Source organism: Euleptes europaea, chromosome 21 (genome assembly GCF_029931775.1).
Source record: "Euleptes europaea isolate rEulEur1 chromosome 21, rEulEur1.hap1, whole genome shotgun sequence".
Taxonomy (NCBI): domain Eukaryota; kingdom Metazoa; phylum Chordata; class Lepidosauria; order Squamata; family Sphaerodactylidae; genus Euleptes; species Euleptes europaea.
This window is the reverse complement of record NC_079332.1, coordinates 15,342,693-15,362,876: the sequence shown is the minus strand read 5'-3', so window position 1 is coordinate 15,362,876 and position 20,184 is coordinate 15,342,693. Positions and strand designations below refer to the sequence as shown.

General features: G+C 49.3%; 1 protein-coding gene across 1 annotated transcript in view; it reads right to left on the bottom strand.

The window, feature by feature from the left end:
* The window catches only part of MYO15A (myosin XVA), a 103,664-nt gene that overhangs the window by 25,520 nt on the left and 57,960 nt on the right, over positions 1 to 20,184 (bottom strand). The window contains exons 30-44 of the mRNA XM_056866215.1: positions 19,608 to 19,680; positions 18,469 to 18,657; positions 16,829 to 16,941; positions 15,159 to 15,250; positions 13,713 to 13,836; positions 12,924 to 12,985; positions 11,769 to 11,942; positions 9,421 to 9,502; positions 6,527 to 6,677; positions 5,684 to 5,792; positions 4,923 to 5,010; positions 3,748 to 3,860; positions 2,465 to 2,524; positions 1,412 to 1,487; positions 67 to 182 (exon numbers count right to left, since the gene is read on the bottom strand). Of these exons, the coding sequence (XP_056722193.1) occupies positions 67 to 182; positions 1,412 to 1,487; positions 2,465 to 2,524; positions 3,748 to 3,860; positions 4,923 to 5,010; positions 5,684 to 5,792; positions 6,527 to 6,677; positions 9,421 to 9,502; positions 11,769 to 11,942; positions 12,924 to 12,985; positions 13,713 to 13,836; positions 15,159 to 15,250; positions 16,829 to 16,941; positions 18,469 to 18,657; positions 19,608 to 19,680 (1,622 nt within the window). The remainder of the gene's footprint in view (positions 1 to 66; positions 183 to 1,411; positions 1,488 to 2,464; positions 2,525 to 3,747; positions 3,861 to 4,922; positions 5,011 to 5,683; positions 5,793 to 6,526; positions 6,678 to 9,420; positions 9,503 to 11,768; positions 11,943 to 12,923; positions 12,986 to 13,712; positions 13,837 to 15,158; positions 15,251 to 16,828; positions 16,942 to 18,468; positions 18,658 to 19,607; positions 19,681 to 20,184) is intronic.

The window sequence follows — 20,184 nt, the reverse complement described above, 5'->3', positions numbered from 1 at the left end:
AACTGTGGGGGAACATCTGCATGATAAGGCCCCAATTCCTAACTCCAGGGCAACGGGCTCTCTTACCGTAGCTGGGAAAAGGCGAGAAAAATACACTTCCCACCCATCCCGCGCAACGTTGACGATCTCCTTCTTCACGCTTTCGTCGGCCACCGGGCTGAAGGAATCGAGCTTGTTTTCCGCTGCAGAGAGAAACAGAGGTCAGTCCCCCTGGCTGGCGTTGCCAACCTCCAGTTCAGGCCTGGAGATCTCCTGGAGTTACGACTGATCTGCAGACGGTAGAGATCAGCTGGGAGAAAACGGCTGCTTTGGTGGTTGGAATCAATGGTATTTTACTAGAGTTGCCGGGTCCCTCTTCGCCACCGGCGGGAGGTTTTTGGGGCGGGGCCTGAGGAGGGCGGGGTTTGGGTAGGGGAAGGACTTAATTGCCATAGAGTCCAATTGCCACAGCGGCCGTTTTCTCCAGGGGGACTGATCTCTGTTGGCTGGAGATCAGTTGTAATAGTGGGAGATCTCCAGCTAATACCTGGAGGTTGGGGAGAAAATAGGCACCACTGTACTGGTATCAATAGATTAGGAAATTAGTACAGGAGCGAGAAGCTAGTAAGCAAAAGTGCAAAAAGTGATTTTATAAGCTACTCAATTACATGCACTCACATATAAATACATAGACATGACCTACAATCTAACAGACAAATAAGGTGACTAAAGTGCAGCGCAGAAAAAAAGTTCAAAATTGTCTCTTGAAAGAGTACAGTAAGTATTCTTGAAATGCAATATCATATAGTCTTGTTGAAGCCAGAGTCTAGATGAGGATACAGCCGTTTCAGATTCTTAATTAAAAATTCTTCATCAGTCCTTCCTATGTAATTAAATAAGTACAAAATATACATTCATAATTACAGACAGTCAATATCTAACAATATTTAAAACATGACATATATGCCATGTGCTATTCTGAAATTGCAGCCTATACTTACAAACAATGGTCTTCTTATATTTCTATGCATTCATCAATAAGTTGTAGGTTACATTGATGCATTCATCAATAGGTTGTAACCTACAATGTATTTATATGTGAGTGTATGTAACTGAGTAGCTTATAAAATCACTTTTTGCACTTTAGCTCACTAAATACCTGGAGGTTGGCAACCCTACATTCTCCCCAAACTCACCCTCCCCAGGCTCCACCCCCAAACCTCCAGGAATTTCCCAACCCAGAGCTGGCAACCCTACCCCCTGCCTGGTATTACCTGCCAGAAACGAGCCTACCTCATAAGTGGTGCAACGCCAACCAGAAAGGAACGAAAACCCTGCCAGAGGCTGCAAGGGACGCTACCGAGGCCAACCCCACACATGTTGAAAAGGGGGCGCCAAACCAACCCCCCAAATCTGGAAGAGCAAAGCTTACCAAAGAGAGCTTTCATGCGGAGCCTCTCCCCCTGGGTAATGCGGATGCAGGCCTCAGACATGGTATCGTTGAAGATCTGCGGGAGAAACCCATCGCATCAGAAGGACGCGACGAATCCTTGGGGAAGATTTACCAACGCCTATTTGTAAAATATTTATTTATTTAATTCCTTTAGACCCCCTCTTACTCCCAAATGGAGACCCAGAGTGGTTTACATTCTTCTCCTCCATTTTACCCTCCCAACAACCCTGTGAGGTAGGTGAGGCCGAGAGGGTACGATCCAAGGTCACCCAGCAAACTTCCATGACATGGGTAGAGATTTGAACTTCGGCCTCCCAGAACAGGCTTTCTTAGGAAGTGGTGGGTTTGGAGTTCTTTGGAGGTTTTTAAGCAGAGGCTAGATGGCCATCTGTCAGCAATGCTGATTCTATGAACTTAGGCAGTTCATGAGAGGGAGGGCAGGAAGGGATATGCCAGTGTTTGGCTCTCATGCCCTGGGTAACGCCAATTGCCACTTTGGGGCCAGGAAGCAATTTTCCACTGGGCCACATTGGCCAGGGATCCTAGAGGGGTCCCTCCACCTTCTGGGCATGGGTCACTGGGGGTGTGGGGGGGAGTTAGTTGTGAATTTCCTGTATTGTGCAGGGGGTTGGACTAGATGACCCTGGTGGTCCTTTCCAACTTTATGATTCCAGTCCAATATTCAGGGTGGTCTTCCTTTCAGGAAAATATGGGAAACTGTGCTCAACCCTGTACTCTTGGTATCATTTCATGTAGACGATGCAGAGGCAGAAGCTACATTTTATGTGTTTATTTCTAACCCCCTGTCTACCAAATATGGACCCCCGCGACAGTTTATGATAACTCTATTGAATCAAATCACGAAAGATAAAAATTGATAAAAAATGGTACAATCAAAAAGTGCATAATGCGTTAAGACGAGAGAGAAACCATGTTTGGGTCATGCACAACAGAACACTGAGGACTCTACATGCAACAGACACACTACGTGTTATGACTCTACACGCAATAGACACACTTGGAGACGCTCACCTGCCGGAAAATGAGATCTAGCAGAAGCGGATTGTTGATGGTGTCCTTGGGGTAGAACACCTGCAAAGAAACAGACCAGAAGTTGAGAGATTATCCACCGGAGGAAAGACAATCTTCTGACGATCAGACAGTACTGCATGTAAATCAGAGAACAGGCGAGGTATAGTGGTTAAAGCAGGGGTGTCAAACATATGGCCTGCGGGCCGAATACGGCCCCTTGAGAGCTCGTATCTGGCCCGCGAGCCACCCGAGGCAGCAACCTCCCCCAGTCCCGATCTGGGCTGGCGAGGCATGGCCCAGCCCAACCAAGTGACATTTATGCCATATCCGGCCCTTGTAGCAAATGAGTTCAACACCTCTGGGTTAAAGTGTCTGACGAGGATCCGGGAACCCCAAGTTCAGATCCCTGCTTTGCCGTGGAAAACTTGCTGGGTTGCTTCGGGCCAGTCATGCATCCTCAGCCTAGTCTACCTCACAGGGTGGTTGTAAGGATAAATTGGAGGGTTGACGTATGCTGCTTTGGCTCCCCATTGGGGAGAAAGGAGGGGCATAAATGAAATAAATAATAGATAAGTCAGCAGCAATCTTTGCTATTATTATTTTTTAAATAAGAAGAGTCTCGCTGGATTAGACGAACAGCCTATCTCACCCAGCATCCTGTTTCCAATAGAGCACAGCCATGAGAATCCCAGAAGTCCACTGCCAGAACAAGGGGGCAACTTATTTATTTTATACTCTCGCTTTTCTCCCCAGTGAGGACCCCGAGCACCTTACAACACCGTTCTCTCCTGCTTCGTTTAATCCTCATAACACCAACCCTGTGAGGTAGACTAGGCACAGAGACTGGTCCAAGGTCACCCAATGAGCTTCCATGGCACAATGTGGGATTTGAACCTGGGTCTCCCAGATCCTAGTCGGACACCCTCACCACTACACCACCCCAGATCGCTACTTTTTCCTCCTCTAGTAGAGAGAGATCTATATCGAGAAACAGGGGCTAATAGGATTTGACAGTCCTAATTTCCTCTATGGATTGAACAAATCCCCCTACGGAACCATCCATGCCTGTGGCTGGTCACTACATCTTGTGGCAGGGAGTTCCACGAGATAACGATGCATTATTGTTCCTTCAGGAGATCCACTCTCAACAAGTTTAATTCAATCAGTGTTAACGACGCGAGAGAAGAATACCTTTCTGCCCAACCTTCCCCATCATAAACCTCGGGTGGGGGGGCAGTTTATTCCTCACAAAATCACCAGCAGCCTTCCAGGGGGACAAATACCTCTTTCCGGAGGTAGATTTTCCAGGAGACATTGCGGTATGCATAGAACTCATCACTGTACCGGCGGTGAAGCTGCGTCTGGACTTGTTCGTCCTCGGGTCCTAATTGCCGCAAGACGGACACTAGGAAGGAATTACTAGTCAGCAACTACATGGGAAGGGGAAACACAGAAGGCAGGGGGGTACGGTGGATTTGCCTGTCTCCCAAACACAAAACACTGCAAGAATATGTCTGATCAACTGGACCCATGGGGGGATTAGTGGTGTGCACCAAAAAACAAAAAACCACAGTATTTTTTGGACTCGGGTATAACAGACCCAACATTTTTCAGCATTTCCGGAAAAAGATGGATCCCTATAACGCTATGGGTTCCCCCCCCCCCCAGCTTTTTTCTTTTTTGATATCTGAAAATTTTCAGCTCTGTTATACTCTATGGAGAATCTTTGTGAGAAAGATTCCCCATAGCCGATAATGAACCTATGTCAGATTGAAGAATCTCGCAGAGAAGATTATCCACCATAGCTGGTAATGGGGGGCGGGGGGGAGCGAATGCCTTCATTATCTGTTATGAAAAATCTTTGAAAAGCTTCTGGGGAGGCTGTTTTTAAGGTAGAGGCACCAAATTTGCAGCATAGCTGCTGGTGACTCTCCTTACAAGAACCTTACAAGTATAGTATAGTACAAGTATAGTACAGATTGGGTCAGGGGGTGTCCAATTTTATTGGCCCCCAATTTTCCGGTCCATTTGGGGGCTAATAAAATTAGACCTTCTGACCCAATCTTTACCAAACTTGGGGGTTCTTGTAGGGAGGGTCACCAGCAGCTTTGCCGCAAATGTGGTGTCTCTACCTTAAAAAACAGCCCCCCGAAGCTCCACAAAGATTCCCCATGGGCTTCAATGGGGAATCCCGAAAAGCCAGAAAAGCTAATTTTTTCTGGCTTTTCCAGATTCAGCCTTTTCTGGCTTCTGTTTAAAGGGGCTTTTTTTTCACCTGAAAAAGCCGAAAAATACTGAAAAGGTACTTTTCAGGGGTTTTTTCTGGTTCGGCAAAGCTGAATGCACACCCCTATGGGGGATACCAAGACTTTGTAATGTGTGAATTGGCCCGCTTGGGGAATTCTAGCCCACAGACCACGACATAATTGTTTACCTGGGAATGCCCCTGGGAATGATCTGGGGGTGGCAGGCGTTGGGCGAATGGCCGGTGGCACAATCATCTTAATGTTGGCACTGGTCACAGGTTTCACCAGGGCTATCGCCTCCTTGGCCGGCAGTGAGCGAATGGCCTGCATACAAAAGTCACACTTTATGAAGGGGCAGAGGCAATCAGTAGGGCAACTGCATGGCATTTCCCCTTGTACTTTGCTTGCCTCAGTTTCCCATCACCACCATTCTCCCCTTCCACCTAAAGAGCTTTTTAAAAAAATCAGCAATGACACATCACTATATCATCACTGAATTCCCAGCTTTCATTTTGGAAGCAAAACCTAAGTCTCTAGCCCTTTTCGCTACAGAGATATAAGGGGGAGTTGAATTTGGAGTCTTTGACGTGAAAAGTACAGCCTCAGCTACCAGCCCAACTGATAACTATCTCTTTATTGAGCTACTGCTCCTGGCCCATCCCCAAAGAGCTCAGGGTGGCACACCTGGTTGCCTCCTCTCTCATTTCATTCTTACAACAACCCGGTAAAGAAGGTTCAGTTCAGAGAAAGCAAGGCTCTTTGTTGGCAATGTCTGGCTCGTTGGCCGAGCAGGAATTTGAACTCGGTTCTCGCAATCCAAGTCTGGCTTTCTAGCTGATCAGTTCCCCCACGTGGCACCGATTGAAAGGGTGTTTTGCCAGTTCCTTTGCGTGGTCTGGCAGTGCCCACTGGGGTCCAGTAGTCCTTTGATTTCACCCACCTTCAACTCTGGTACGGGCATTGAGGTGCATACCGGAGCTGGCTGGGGAGCCTCTGGAGTTCCCGACATCTGTTTCTTCAAGATCATCAGAGCTTCTTCATGAGGGTCCATTTTCTTCACAAAGACTTTCCCCCCTTCCCTCCTGCAAAGGGGAAAAAAAGGTAGGAGATCATTGAGTCCCAAAAGCGAGCCCCGGATCAGCGGAAAACGAGGCATCCAAGCGAGGAGGAGGAAGAGGAGGAGGAGGAGGAGGAGGAGAAGGAGAAGAGTTGGTTTTTATATGCTGATTTTCTCTACCACTTAAGGAAGAATCAAACCGGCTTACAATCGCCTTCCCTTCCCCTCCCCACAACAGACACCCTGTGAGGTAAGTGGGGCAGAGAGAGCTGTAAGAGAGCTGTGACTAGCCCAAGGTCACCCAGCGGGCTTCATGTGGAGGAGTGGGGAAACCAACCCTGTTCACCAGATTAGCATCCAGCGCTCATGTGGAGGAGTGGGGAATCGAACCCGGTCTCCAGATTAGAGTTCGCCGCACATGTGGAGGAGTGGGGAATCAAACCAGGTGCCCCAGATCAGAGTCCACCACTCCAAAATACTACACCACGCTGGCTTTAAAAGTGCAACTGCCACCACAGCACAAGGATCTTCTCTGCTATATTGAAGGTAAGCCGTGGCAGCCGTTTTGTGGCCGCTTCCGCCTCCTACGGTAGCCGTTTTGTCGGCTGCAACCACCACACCGTATCAGAACTCCAAAGGTGCCCGCAGGCTCAACAAAGTTGAAGACCCTGCACTACCCATTAAAAATTGTGAACTCGTCGTTTGGCCCCTATAATAGGCAGAGAGGGGAGGGGGGTCTTTGGGGGGACGTTATCTGACCTGATGGGCTCCGGGACCCGGGCAGGCTGCTGGTACTGCTTGATAATGTTGCGTATGTTCTGCGTCGGCTCGGGGATGTGCTCCGAATTCAGCTTGGAGTGCCGCACCAGCTCGCCGGCGCGCATCCTGGAAGCAGGATCGGTGCCGGGTGCTGGGGAGAAAAAAAAAGGCAAAGGAGATAAATGACCTCAAAAATTCAGAGGCTGCGAACGCCGGATGGAAGGAGGCATTATGTTGACTTTCTGTGATCGTTTTAGGCCGTTTATGCAGGGCTTTCCCCTCCGCGGTCACCCCCGCTGACTGCTCCGGCGCTTCGTTTTACGCAAGCGATTTTGTGCCAGGATTCCAAAGGTGCCAACAGGCTCGAAAAGATCGGTGACCCCTGGCCTAGAACCTGTCTTGTAGCTATCCTGAGTGTGTGCCTCGTAGTAATAAAATAGTTGAACTTGAGAGTCTGCACACTTCCTTACTCACAGCCTTACGACTTGGCAATGCTAACAAAACCGACCCCTTTTAGTCTTCGGGCCACACTAATTTATGCATTGCTGTTTCCTCGCGGTCACTCCCGCCGACTGCGTCGGGGCTTTGATTTGATTGTGCTTGCTGTTCCTGACCATCGGTGGTCACCTCGCTTTCCCCACGCATTTCACCCTTGTTTCCTGGATGCTGTTTTAGCGAGAATCCAGAAAACGCGGGCCAAACACATGGAAATGCGCAGGGAGGGTGAGGCGACCTCTGACGGCCGGGAAAGGCATGCATAATCAAAATGAAACGCCGGAGCAGTCAGCGGGGGTGACCGTGGGGGATCAGCCCTGCATAAATGGCCTTAAAAAACCTTTCTCCCCCCTTTTCCAATTGTAGCCGCCCAGCTGCTTTGTGCAGTCGAAGAGTGGCTCTTTCACTCTTTCTATCCTTGCCATTCCTGTCTGAAAAATGCCTCCCCTGAGGTTTTCCGTCCATTAGAGATGACCTCGCTGCCAGCCCTCACAAACCCCAGGACTTCCTGTTCCTCTGTTAACCCAATTCTTCCCTCTCCCCTGAGCTCAGCCTGGGTGAAATCCCCGTGCATAAGGCAAAGCGCGGGACACACAAGCTTGGTTTCTCTCACAGCCAGTTACAAAGCAGCATGGCCAGAGGCGGGGATTCAAATACTTCCTGCTTCCTCAGAGCTCTTTCTGAGCAGAAGAAAGGCTTGGATTTCTTCCCCCCTTTCAGATTGCTCTGTTTTTTTTGTTTTTTGTTCTTAAAATGCTTTTTAATGCAGTAATTGGGTTTCGGAAAGGAGAGCTTTTCTCTCACAGTAAGCGCTACAAAGTAAGCCAATTACAAAGCATTATTTCAAGGGGCGGGGACTCCGTTTGAGCTTGGAGACCGCTAGTGCATCGTTTCCGAACAGGAAAGTGTGGGTCCAGCGAGCAGCAAACCTCAGGGAAAACTCCCGTGCATAAACGACCTCTAAGGAGCACAGACCTACTGTCCGGTTCGACCCTCAAAGCTCTTTTCTCCTGAGATGACAGTTCCTGACAATGCTGATATGGAATTCCACACAAGGGGATGCGCAGGTGCGCAGCATCAAAATCGTGCGCCACCACAAGCCAAATTCTGCAAGTCTGCGTTTCTGCATCGAACTACTGCAAGCGGGTCTCTCGTTGTGCATTATCGACTCCACAAGCTTTCGGTGCGGTGTGGGGAGTTAGAGTGTCGGACTAGGATCTGGGAGAGCCAGGTTCGAATTGTCATTTTGCAACAGAATACTTGGCCCAGTCACACACAAACTCTCAGCCTAACCTACCTCGCAGGGTTCCCTTATCCAGATTGGTTGAGACTAGAAGAGGTCCGTATTTCAGATCTTTTTGTATTTTGGAATATCTGCATTTACGTAATGAGATACTTTGGGGATGGGACCTAAGTCTAAACATTAAATTCATTTATGTTTTATTTACACTTTATACACATAGCCTGAATGTAATTTTAAACAATATTTTTAATAATTTTGTGTACACTGAACCATCAGAAAGCAAACTGGCATACTGCTGAGGGCCTGTGAGCAATGCCTGCATGCCGGCTCAAAAAGGCCGGGTTTTGGGTCAGTCCGGTTTTCGGGTAAGTCCGGATAAGGGATACTCAACCTGTATTTCATTCTGGTCTGCTTAATTACAGGAAAGCAAGCCAAAATCAACACCTCTGCACTTATATCAAAGATAAGGAAAGTAGTGCAGGAATCTTAGGCTATAATTAATACAACACAAATGAGTGAAACATCAAAGTGTAATCAATGTTTTAGTTTTATACATATAGTTTTATACATACCTTTGTGGATTATTGAAATACTATTGTATATAGTTGTATGTTTGTCCTTTTCCACTATTGTATGCATTAATTACAGGAAAGAGCAAGAATTTTATCATGGGCACTGGGAGAGGGGCTGTGGCTCAGTGGCAGAGCATCTGCTTGGCATGCAAAAGGTCCCAGATTCAATCCCCGGTATCTCCAGTTAAAGAATATGGCAGGAGGCGATGGGAAAGACCCTGGAAAGCCGCTGTCGGCCTGAGTAGACAATACGGACTTTGATGGACCGAGGGTCTGATTCAGTAGAAAGCAGTTTCATGTGTTTGGTGCTGCCCCACCCTTCCAGCTACTGCAGATCTAACGGCGCGATCCGTCCTCCATTTCTGTTTGCAGGTAGCCCTAGACAAAATCCCAATCTCTGCCAATTAGGAGAGGTGTAGGAGGGGACCCCATAGAATCCCACGCCATCCTGTGCTCCAATGTGTCCAAGCTTTCCATTCTAGCACCTTCTTCTAGCACCTCAGCCAGAGACACGCAAAATCAAAGAAAACCGACAGGCTGCTGCTCAAACAGGCAATTTTCGGATGCCTCTATCTCCCCCTTACCAGTTTTCTGAAAGGCGGGCCAGTCCCGCGGCTGGCTCGGGGGTGCCGCGTTTCCTTCCGCCGTCCTTTTTTCAGCTTCCCTCTGCGAAGGGATGGAAAGAAAAACAGACAAATTGCAAACTTCCCAATACTGATCTTTGATTCTAGAGCAGGATTGCGGGTTCCAGAACCAAACCCGGAATAAAATCCTAGCGCTGTTGAGCATCGGATGCTTGCGATCACTTCCAAGTCCTCCCCCCCACATCTTTTCCACTCCACCCCAGAAATTTGCGGGAGTCTGAAACTCTACCCCCAAGCTTCCCAACCCCCCCCTGTTTTCCCCAAACCTGGGCCGTCACGGCACAACAGGATCGTGGATTCGGGCGCCTGCTTTTCCCAAGCGGGTAGCGATGGGTGGGGGAGGACATCGGATTCGCCTGTCTCCCAGATGAGTGAAATGAATACAGGTAAGCTGTCCGCAAGCAGGTATCCAATTTCGGGCAACAGCAGGTCACCCGGGAAGGTTATAGCGATGGAAAAGCAGCCTCCTCGCTTACGTTTGGGCTCCGAGTTCGGAGCATCATCCAGACTAGCGTCCCCTCTAAGCCAGAAGCTGCCCATGAGCCAAATCTTGCCATGTCTCCAGGGCAGGACAATCCTCTGGGCTTCAAAGCATGGGGCGGCTAAGCAGCAGAGCATTTGCTGGTTCAGTGCCTGGCATTGCCCGTTAAAAGGACCAGGTGATGTGAAAGGCCTCCACCGGGGAGCAGCTGCCAGTCAGAGCAGGCAATACTGCCTCCGCCTGGAAAGTGGCTGCTAGCCAGAGTAGACAATACTGCGAAAGGTTGGATCCAGTATAAGGCAGTTTCAGGGGTTCACAGTCTTGGGGGTTGCACCTGGCCTGGCAGACAACATTGTAGGAGTGAGTTATTCTGGGCCAGGACCCCACATGTTTTCGGTCCAGAACCTGTTTTTTGGTACCAGGTCAGATCCACGTGAACTACAGCTAAGGTGGTGATAAAGCTCTGTATTGCGCCCCTTCGGTATGCAGATGGTGGAATTGGGCGGTGGAGCCCTCCTCCATACAAAACAGAATTCCCTGCAGACAGAAAATTTGCATGCGGGGAGGTTCGAATCTGCCTTTCTTCTTGGCATGCTAGTTTTCTATGTGCGGGAGGGGGTTGCTTTTTCATGCACAGCAATCCAACCACGGGACTTCAGCTGCCGCCCGCTCGAAATCGGAAGTGGTTCAGCCCGGAAACGGGTTCACCGCCTCGCTCGTTCATTTGTGAAGACGAGGGCCTCAGCCTTGGAATGAGTGAAACGAGGAGGTTGCCAACCTCCAGGTGGGGCCGGGTGATCTGGAATTACAACCGACCTCCAGGGCTACAGAGATCAGTTCCCCTGGAGAAAACGGCAGCTTCGCAGGATGGGCTCTATGGCATTATACCCTCTCCTCCCCAGACTCCATCCTCCTAGGGTTGCCAGCCTCCAGGTGGGACCTGGGGATGCCTTGGAACTACAGCTCATCTCCAGACTGCAGAGATCAGTTCCCCTGGAGGAAATGGATGCTTTGGAGGGGCTGGACTCTACGGCCTTGAACCCCACATAGGTCCCTGTCCTCCCCAGGCTCCACCCTCAAAATCCCAGGAACTTCCCCACCTGGAGTGGGCAACCCTACGCGAAACCGATTTAAAAAGAACCACTAAGCATGTACAGAGTGTTACTTCCTCACCCATGAGTGCCGCTATGCCTCTTGTATTAGGCAGAGTGGGACTTTGGACCAAAACCACACGTAACGTGTGAACTCTGATGAGCGATTCCAAAGTCTTTGTTAAACCAGAAACGATGTGGGGTGGAGGAAAAATTAATTAAGGACTGTGGCTATAGGGTGGAGCATTTAACGCCCCCCCAGCTTCTTAGTACAGGAAAAAGACAGGTACAATATGTCTTTTTTCCGGAGTAACTAACAGAATTTTTTTTTGGGGGGGGGGTGATTTCAGTTAGGGAAACAGTGACAGGTAAAGGGTTCAGTGCCGGCCGACCCCAAGCAAAGTCAAGAGCCCCCCTCCCGCCAATACTTTTTTAGCTTGAAAAATGTGGCGAGATCTGGTTAGGGAACTCCTACGTCCTCTGTAGCTTGGCGGGTAGAAGCAAGACTTTGGATCTCTTGCTCGACTACTTGGCAGGCCAAGGAGGAGAGAAAATGCCGGCATACAAGAACCCACTCCCCTTGCTTGACTACCTGGCAGGCCAAGGAGAGGGGGAAATGGCAGGCCTATATCTACCCTCTCCCATTGCCCATGCAGAAATTAAATCTCCCAGATCTTTTCCATTTTTGTTGACTCCTTTACGCACAAGAGACTCACCTGGAGGGCTTGGGCTACGATGAGCTTGGGGCCAGAGTCGCTTATTTTTTGGGTTCTTGTTGGACTTCGATGGGAGGAAGATCTGAGACTGGACCCCGGAGGGGGCCCAGGGGCGGCCCCGGATTCTTGCTGCTGCCGCCGGAGAGCAGCCACCTGTTGCGACATGTGGCGGGCCTATCCGAGAAAGAAGAGGGGTGCGTGAGCATCGGCCTCTTCCCACGCACGTTTGCACGGGAGGGGTGTCAAAGGCATGGGGTGGGGGCTACTTGGGATCGAAAAGAGAATCTGAATCCCAGGAAAGAAAGCAGTCGAGACCATTTGTTCGGAGGATGCCGAGAACAGGTTGAGTATCCCTTATCTGAAAATCCGACGTCCAAAATTATCCAAAATCCGAAACTCCTGGTGAGATAGGGACACCTTTGCTTTCTGACGGTTCAACGCACACCAACTTTGTTTCATGCACAACATTATTTTAAAAATTTATATAAAATATTGTAGAGCACCTTCAGGCTAAATGTATAAGGTATATCGCAAACATAAATGACTCGGGTCCCGTCCCCACGATATCTCACTATGTGCATGCGAATATTCCAAAATCTGAAATGATTCAAAATCCGAAACACCCCAAAATCCCAAGCATTTCGGATAAGGGATACTCAATCTGTATATCAGTGGTTCCCAACCTTTTTTTGACCAGGGACCACTAGGACTTTTTTGTTTGGTGCAGGGACCCCAAGGTTCAAAATAAAAATTCAGAGAATTTGAAAATAAACTTTAATCATAACTGTTAGTTAAACATTACACTTAGAATAATGTTTGAATATATATATTTTTATAATAGAGACCTTTTAATTGAAGATATTAATTTATTACGGGTTTATAGCTTTGTTTCGCAGACCTTAATTTAGTTCTCGCGGACCCCTGGGGGCCCGTGGACCCCCGGTTGGGAACCAGTGCTATATATCATTTGTGAGTGTTGCCTGGGGAGAAGGAAAACAGAAGACAGCCCGCGTCGAAGCGGGGCGCTCGCTCCAATCCATGCGGCTAGTTCGTCCGCGACGAGGACGCAGAGGGACGTCCATATTGAAGCATCATTTATGTATATTTTTACCACCCCACACCCCATTCTGCACAACTCTCCCCCCCACTACTAACCAGAAGTGAGTCTTGCTGGCAGAGGTAAGCTTTCTGCGTCGATATCTTGCCTTCGTTTTTCCCTGCAGAGGGGGGAAAAAACACCCTGAGCTGGCAACCCGAACTCTACGGCATTACACCCTTGTTGGAGTCTCTCCCCTCCCCAAATCCCCAGATCTTGCACCCTCAAAATTTCCAACTCGGGTGGAAGCTGCTGCCACACGGCAAGCCCCCCGGCCTGGTAGGGGGGCTCAAAGTGGACGGACGCCACTACCTCTACAAGAGGACAGCCCCCAAATTATGTCAATGAGTTTTGTTATGTCTCTGTTTTCATTTTTTAAATGATCTTCTTCTTTTTTTCCTCTTTATTATTAATATTATATTATTATTGCTTATCGAAATGTATTAAATAAGGGGAAAGTATAACATTAAAACAATGACTTATAAGGATTAGAAAATATTAATACAAAGGAGACACCAGAAATTTGTAGGGAGGGAGGAAGTCGGTGGGGAAGTCAATTATAATTAATTATATTTAATACTGAATAATAATTCGTCCGCAACGAGGACGCAGAGGGACGTCCATATTGAAGCATCATTTATGTATTTTTAATGTATATTTTTCCTAATAATTTTCCTAATAATTCCTTAATTTTTTTATCAATTCAAAGATTGGTATATAGGACGTATTGTCAAATGAGATGTATAGAATTATTGAAAAATAATAAAAATATATATTACAAGAGGATAGCCCCACGATAGGGGGTAGGGGCTGCTACCCCTGCTGGCCTGTGCCCCGTTCTCACTCACCAAACACCCGGGTCACCTCCGGAGGCCCGCCAGCCCCACGGCTCTGTCCCTCGTCGCGGCGGCCTCCTCCAACGCCACCTCCCCCTTTCATCCGGTAGGAAATGGCTGCCGGCTTCTCTAAGTCCTGGTTCAGGAACACGACAGATTCTTGGTTGGCCCTGACCCGTTTTCCACGCTGCCAACAAACCATAAGGCCTGAACGGGAACAGGGGGGCCGACGCGGCTGCGTTTGGACTTCGTTCCTGGATTATTCCCTTGACGAATTACATTTTCCTACACTGCAGTGACATTTCGGGAATTTTGTTCCTGCGGAGGTTGGAGTTCATGGGGCATTTTGTCCTGCATCCTTAGGGTTGCCAACCTCCAGGTACTAGCTGGAGATCTCCTGCTATTACAACTGATCTCCGGCCAATAAAGATCGGAAACTGGCCACTTTGGCAATTGGACTCTATGGCATTGAAGTCCCTTCCCTCTCCAAACCTCACCCTCCTCGGGCTCCACCCCAAAAGCCTCCCACTGGTGGGGGAGAGGGACCTGGCAATCCTACGCATCCTCCATAGGGTTGCCATCCTCCAGGTAGGATTTAGAAGCTAGTACAGGAGCGAAACACTACATAAACAAAGTGCAAATAGATTTATAAATAGCTACGTGCAATTACATACAATATGAGACATTATATACACAAAAAGACCTACAAGAAGTCATTCATAAATATTCATATTTTTAAATGTCCAAACAAGGTACACATTCTTCTTCCACAAGCTAATCTCACGTAGTCCAATGGCATCCATTGGACTACATGAGATTAGCTTGTGGAAGAAGAATGTGTACCTTGTTTGTGTATATAATGTCTCATATTGTATGTAATTGCACGTAGCTATTTATAAATCTATTTGCACTTTGTTTATGTAGTGTTTCGCTCCTGTACTAGCTTCTAAATCCTTGGATAATTGTACAGTGGTGTCTATTTTATCCTCCAGGTAGGGACTGGCTATCTCCCAGAATTAAAACTCATTTCCAGTCATAAAATAATAGAGTCAGAAGGGGTCATAGAGGCCATCTAGTCCAATCCCCTGCTCAATGCAAGAGCAGCCTAGAGCATCCCTGACAAGTGTTTCTCCAGCCTCTGGATAAAGGCTGCCAGAGAGGGGGAGCTCTCCACCTCCCTAGGTAGCTGATTCCACTCTTGAACAACTCTTACTGTAAAAAATGTTTCCCTAATATCCAGCCGGTACCTTTCTGCCCGCAAGTTAAACCTATTATTGGACTCAGTTCCCCTGGTGAAAAGGGCAACTCAAGTCCCTGCTGAAGTCCCTCCCCTCACCAAATCTGCCCTTCCCAGGTGCCAATCCCAAATCTCCAGGAATTTCCCAACCTGGAGATGGCAATCCAGCTCCAGGTTAGGAAATACCTGGAGATTTTGGGGGGCGGAGCATGATTCCTTACCCCATTCCCATAAGAGAGGACCGGGTCAAAGAGGCTGTCCAGGTAGCGATCCAATCCCTTCTGGCTCCGGGACTCGCTGAAGGTGTCCGAATCTGCTTCCAAGTCCAGGAAGGTAAAGAAAACCCAATTAGTGCCAAAGCAGTTCCCGTATGCGACGGTCTTGGTGGACATTTCGGGGCCCAGATATTGGGGTTCAGGGTGGATCAGGTCTTTTATGCTTGGGAGTTTTACTAGGAGTTCGAGGCTCTCCTGACCTACACTTTTCTGTTCCGAATCCTAAAAATGCCATGCGTGTTGTTGTTTGCCCTGGAGAAAGTCCTGGGGTTTCCAGAGTACTGAAGAATCACCAGCACAAATCCGGAAGTGTCTGAGTCCCCGCCCCTGGGAAACGCGCCTTTGTAATTGGCTGTAGGGCTTACTGTGAGAAAAATATCACACACACCCAGCTCCCCTCTCCCACGCTTTGGCTTATGCATGGGAATGGGGATAATTTGACCCGGGCTGATCTCAGGGGAGATCGAAGAATCGCGTTACAACAGGATCGGGAAGACCCGGACATTGCACGGGCTGGGCGCAATGTCATCTCGAAGGGGCGGAAAACGCATGCATAACCCCAACGAAAAGCCCAGTCAGAACAGCGGAGAAAGTAAGCCAAAGTGCCCGTGCAAAAAGGACCCCAGCGGAAAAGCGAGGACGGGTCTCCTGTAGAATTAACATCTGGATAGAAAAGGGGATTTTCGCTGGGGCGAAGTTGCTCCGTAGGTCGGTATTGCAATGTGACAACCGGACAGCACCGGAACTCCCTCCGCTATCTGCACAGGAGCCCGGTCTGCTCTTTCCGCTCGATCACATTTCAGGCAACTGTCTCCCCCACACCCCGCTGCGGTGTAGGGCTGCCAACCTCCAGGTGCCACCTGGAGATCTCCTGCTATTACAATTGATCTCCAGACAATCCAGATCAGTTCATCTGGGGAAAAAATGGCTGCTTTGGAGGGTGGAGTCTATGGCATTATACCATGCTGAGGTCCCTCCCATCCCCAAGCCCCGCCCTCCCCAGGCTCCACCCCCAAAATCTCTAAGTATTTCCCAACCCAGAGATGGCATGAAGAAGAAGAGTTGGTTTTTATATGCTGACTTTCTCTATCACTTAAGGGAGAATCAAACTGGCTTACAATTGCCTTCCCCTCCCCTCCCCACAACCCTGTGAGGTAGGTGGGGTTGAGAGAGCTCTAAGAGAGCTTGTGACTAGCACAAGGTCACCCAGCTGGCTTCACGTGGAGGAGTGGGGGATTGAACCCAATTCTCCAGAGTAGAGTCTGCCGCTCCTGTGGAGGAGTAGGGAATCGAACCCGGTTCTCCAGATTAGAGTCTGCCGCTCAAGTGGGGGAGTAGGGAAACCAACCCAGTTCAACAGATTAGAGCCCGCTGCTCATGTGGAGGAGTGGGGAATCGAACCCGGTTCTCCAGATTAGCGTCCACCGCTCATGTGGAGGAGCGGGGAATCGAACCCGGTTCTCCAGTCCACCGCTCCAAACCACTGCTCTTAGCCACTACGCCACACTGGCAACCCTATAGCAGTGGCTGTTTTGGTATTGGTTTCAAAATAGGCGTGATATATGCACACACACCCTTCTGTCCCCACCTCAAATCTAAGGGGGGGTGTCTCTCACCATGGCTGCAGTATCCCTCGGAGTCGGGCAGGTTGGTGGGGGCCACAGTCGGGGCCTTGGTGGGTGGGGGCGGAGGGACCTCCCCATCCGAGTCCAAACCATGTCTGAATACTCTAATCAGAAAAGGGGAGAAAGAGGGTGGATGGTGGGGTGGGGAGAAGAGAAGGGAAAGAGAGCCAGGCTTTAAACCGGGGGGGAGTGGCACATGGCTGCCCATTTCTCAGATTTGCCCTGTGTCGCCAGTCAATTTTAATCCACGATGGGGATGGAAAACAACAACACCCTGCTCAACTGTTCCACTTGTAAAGAAAAGTGAGAAAGCTCCACAACTGTTGCATTGAATCTTAGAGCTGGAAGGGGCCATAGAGGCCATCTAGTCCAACCCCCTGCTCAATGCAGGATCAGAGCATCCCTGGCAAGCGTTCATCCAGCCTCTGCTTAAAGACTGCCAGAGAGGGGGAGCTCACCACCTCCCTAGGCAGCCGATTCCACTGCTGAACTACTCTTACTATTAAAAAAAAATCCTAATATCCAGCTGGTACCTTTCCGCCCTCAATTTAAACCCATTCTTGCGAGTCCGCTCCTCTGCTGCCAACAGGAACAGCTCCCTGCCCTCCTCTTAAGTGACAGCCCTTCAAATACTTCAAGAGAGCAATCGTGTCCCCCCTCAACCTCCTCTTCTCCAGACTGAACATTCCCAAGTCCCCCATCCTTTCCTCGTAGGGCTCGGTCTCCAGGCCCCTGATCATCCTCGTCGCTCTCAACGGCTACCCGTCGCGATCAATCATCTTCCGCGTTCATGGTCAAACTTGCGTCAGAGGTGGGATCCCTGATCCATGGACCTCACTAACTTAAGAGGTGACTGTGAGATCCTGCCCCACCAGCTCTTCTCATTCACCGTCCTTCCCAAGGACTTTGGCAGCCTGCCTCCGTTTGCCGGTCATAGAATCATAGAGCTGGAAGGGACCACCAGGGTCATCTAGTCCAACCCCCTGCACAGTGCAGGAAATTCACAATAACATCCCCCACACACCCCCAGTGACCCCTACTCCATGTCCAGAAGATGGCCAAGATACCTGTCTCTCATGAACTGCCTAAGGTCATAGAATCAGCATTGCTGACAGATGGCCATCTAGCCTCTTCTTAAAAACCTCCAAGGAAGGAGAGCTCACCACCTCCCGAGGAAGCCTGTTCCACTGAGGAACCCCTCTTACGGTTAGAAAATTCTTCCTAACGTCTAGACGGAAACTCTTTTGATTTAATTTCAACCCGTTGGTTCTGGTCCGACCTTCTGGGGCAACAGAAAACAACTCGGCACTCTCTTCTATATGACAGCCCTTCAAGCTCTTGAAGATGATTATCGTATCCCCTCTCAGTCTTCTCCTCTGCAGGCTAAACATACCCAGCTCCTTCAACCTTTCTTCATAGGACTTGGTCTCCAGACCCCTCACCATCTTTGTTGCCCTCCTCTGGACACGTTCCAGCTTCTCTACCTCTTTCTTAAATTGTGGTGCCCAAAACTGAACACAATACTGTAGGTGTGGTCTAACCAGAGCCAATCCTTCAAATGCGTCCTAAAACCACATGGAATTTTTTGCCAGGCTCCGGCCCCCCGCAGCCCCATATCCTGAGCTACCTACGCTTTGCCTCCGATGGTATTCTCTGGACCTTCCGAAGCAACGATGAAATACGACTTCTGCTTTGGGAAGCCCCGGATCAGCTCCAGGTCGGAGATCAGGTCCAGGACGTAGTCGTGGCCGGCCAGCTCGGCCCACTGGGTCCCGTCCTTCATGGTGACGGACCAGCCTCGCCAGCCGTCCAGCAGCCCCCTGCAAAGAAGAGCTAGCTCTGAGTAGGGTTGCCAACTTCCAGGAGAAGCCTGACATTCTCCCGGAATTACCAACTGGTCTCCAGACTCCAGCAATCCATTCCTCTGAAGCGAATGGGAGCTTTGGAGAGGGGACTCTATGGTATACCATAGAGTATAGGAGAAACAAAAGTCCTAGAGTGACATCACATCCCCGTTGAGCTTCTCTTCAAACTCTGCCCACCACAGGTTCTCTGGGCATTTCCCAACCTCCAGTTGGCAATCCTAGTTCTGAGCCACAACCCAGATATTTAGTGCTGGCTAGAAAAGGGAAGATTTTTCAAGGAACAGCAAGGATTCAGCTGCCAATAATAATAATAATAATAATAATAATAATAATAATAATAATAATAATAATAGTTGGTTTTTATACGCCACCTTTCTCTACCACTTAAGGAAGAATCAAACCGGCTTACAATCACCTTCTCCTCCCCACAACAGACACCCGGTGAGGTAGGCGGGGCTGAGAGCTCTAAGAGAGCTGTGACTAGCCCAAGGTCACCCAGCTGGCTTCCTATGGAGCAGTGGGGAAACCAACCTAGCTCACCAGATTAGTGTCTGCCGGAGTGGGGAATCAAACCCGGTTCTTCAGATTAAAGCCCACCACTCCAAATCACTTCTCTTAACCACTACACCATGCTGGGTCTCTAGGACAAAAGTCCTAGAGTGACATCACATCCCTGCTTCTCTTCAAACTCTGCCGTCTACAGGTTCTGCTCCTGAATCTCGAGGCATTCCCCAACCTGCAGTGGACAGCCCTAGTTCTGAGCCATGACCCAGATATTTGCTGCTGGCTTGAAAAGGGGAAATTTGCATGGAACAGCAAAGATTCAGGTACCAATAAGCAACTCTTGGTGTCAACCGGGCACCCAGCATGGATCCCTCTAACAGACTTTCCCCAACCTCTCTTACCTGTGTTGCAGCACGCCTGCAGCCAGGGCTTCTCCCGTGGTCCAGGAATTGATGGGGCACAGAAAATGATCTCCTGCGAGGGCAGAAAAACCCAAGGGACAACAGGTGCCGACGGACAGACAAAATCTGAACTTCCCAGAATTTTTGTTGTTGTTGCAATGCCCAGAGAACTATCTGAACCAGTTCCCCTGGAGGAAATGAACGCTTTGGAAGGTGGACTCCACGTAGGGTGGCCCACCTCCAGGTGGTAGCTGGAGATCTCCTGCTATCACAACGGATCTCCAGCCAACAGAGATCAGTTCCCCTGGAGAAAACGGCCGCCTTGGCAATTGGATTCTATGGCATTGAAGTCCCTCCCCTCCCCAAACCCCGCCCTCCTCAGGTTCCGCCCCAAAAACCTCCCGCCAGTGGCGGAGAGGGACCTTGCAACCCTACTCATGCTCCATAAGGTTGCCATCCTCCAGGTAGGGACTGGCAATCTCCCAGAATTAAAACTCATCTCCATACATAAAATAAAAGAGTCAAAAGGGGCCATAGAGGCCATCTAGTCCAATCCCCTGCTCAATGCAAGAGCAGC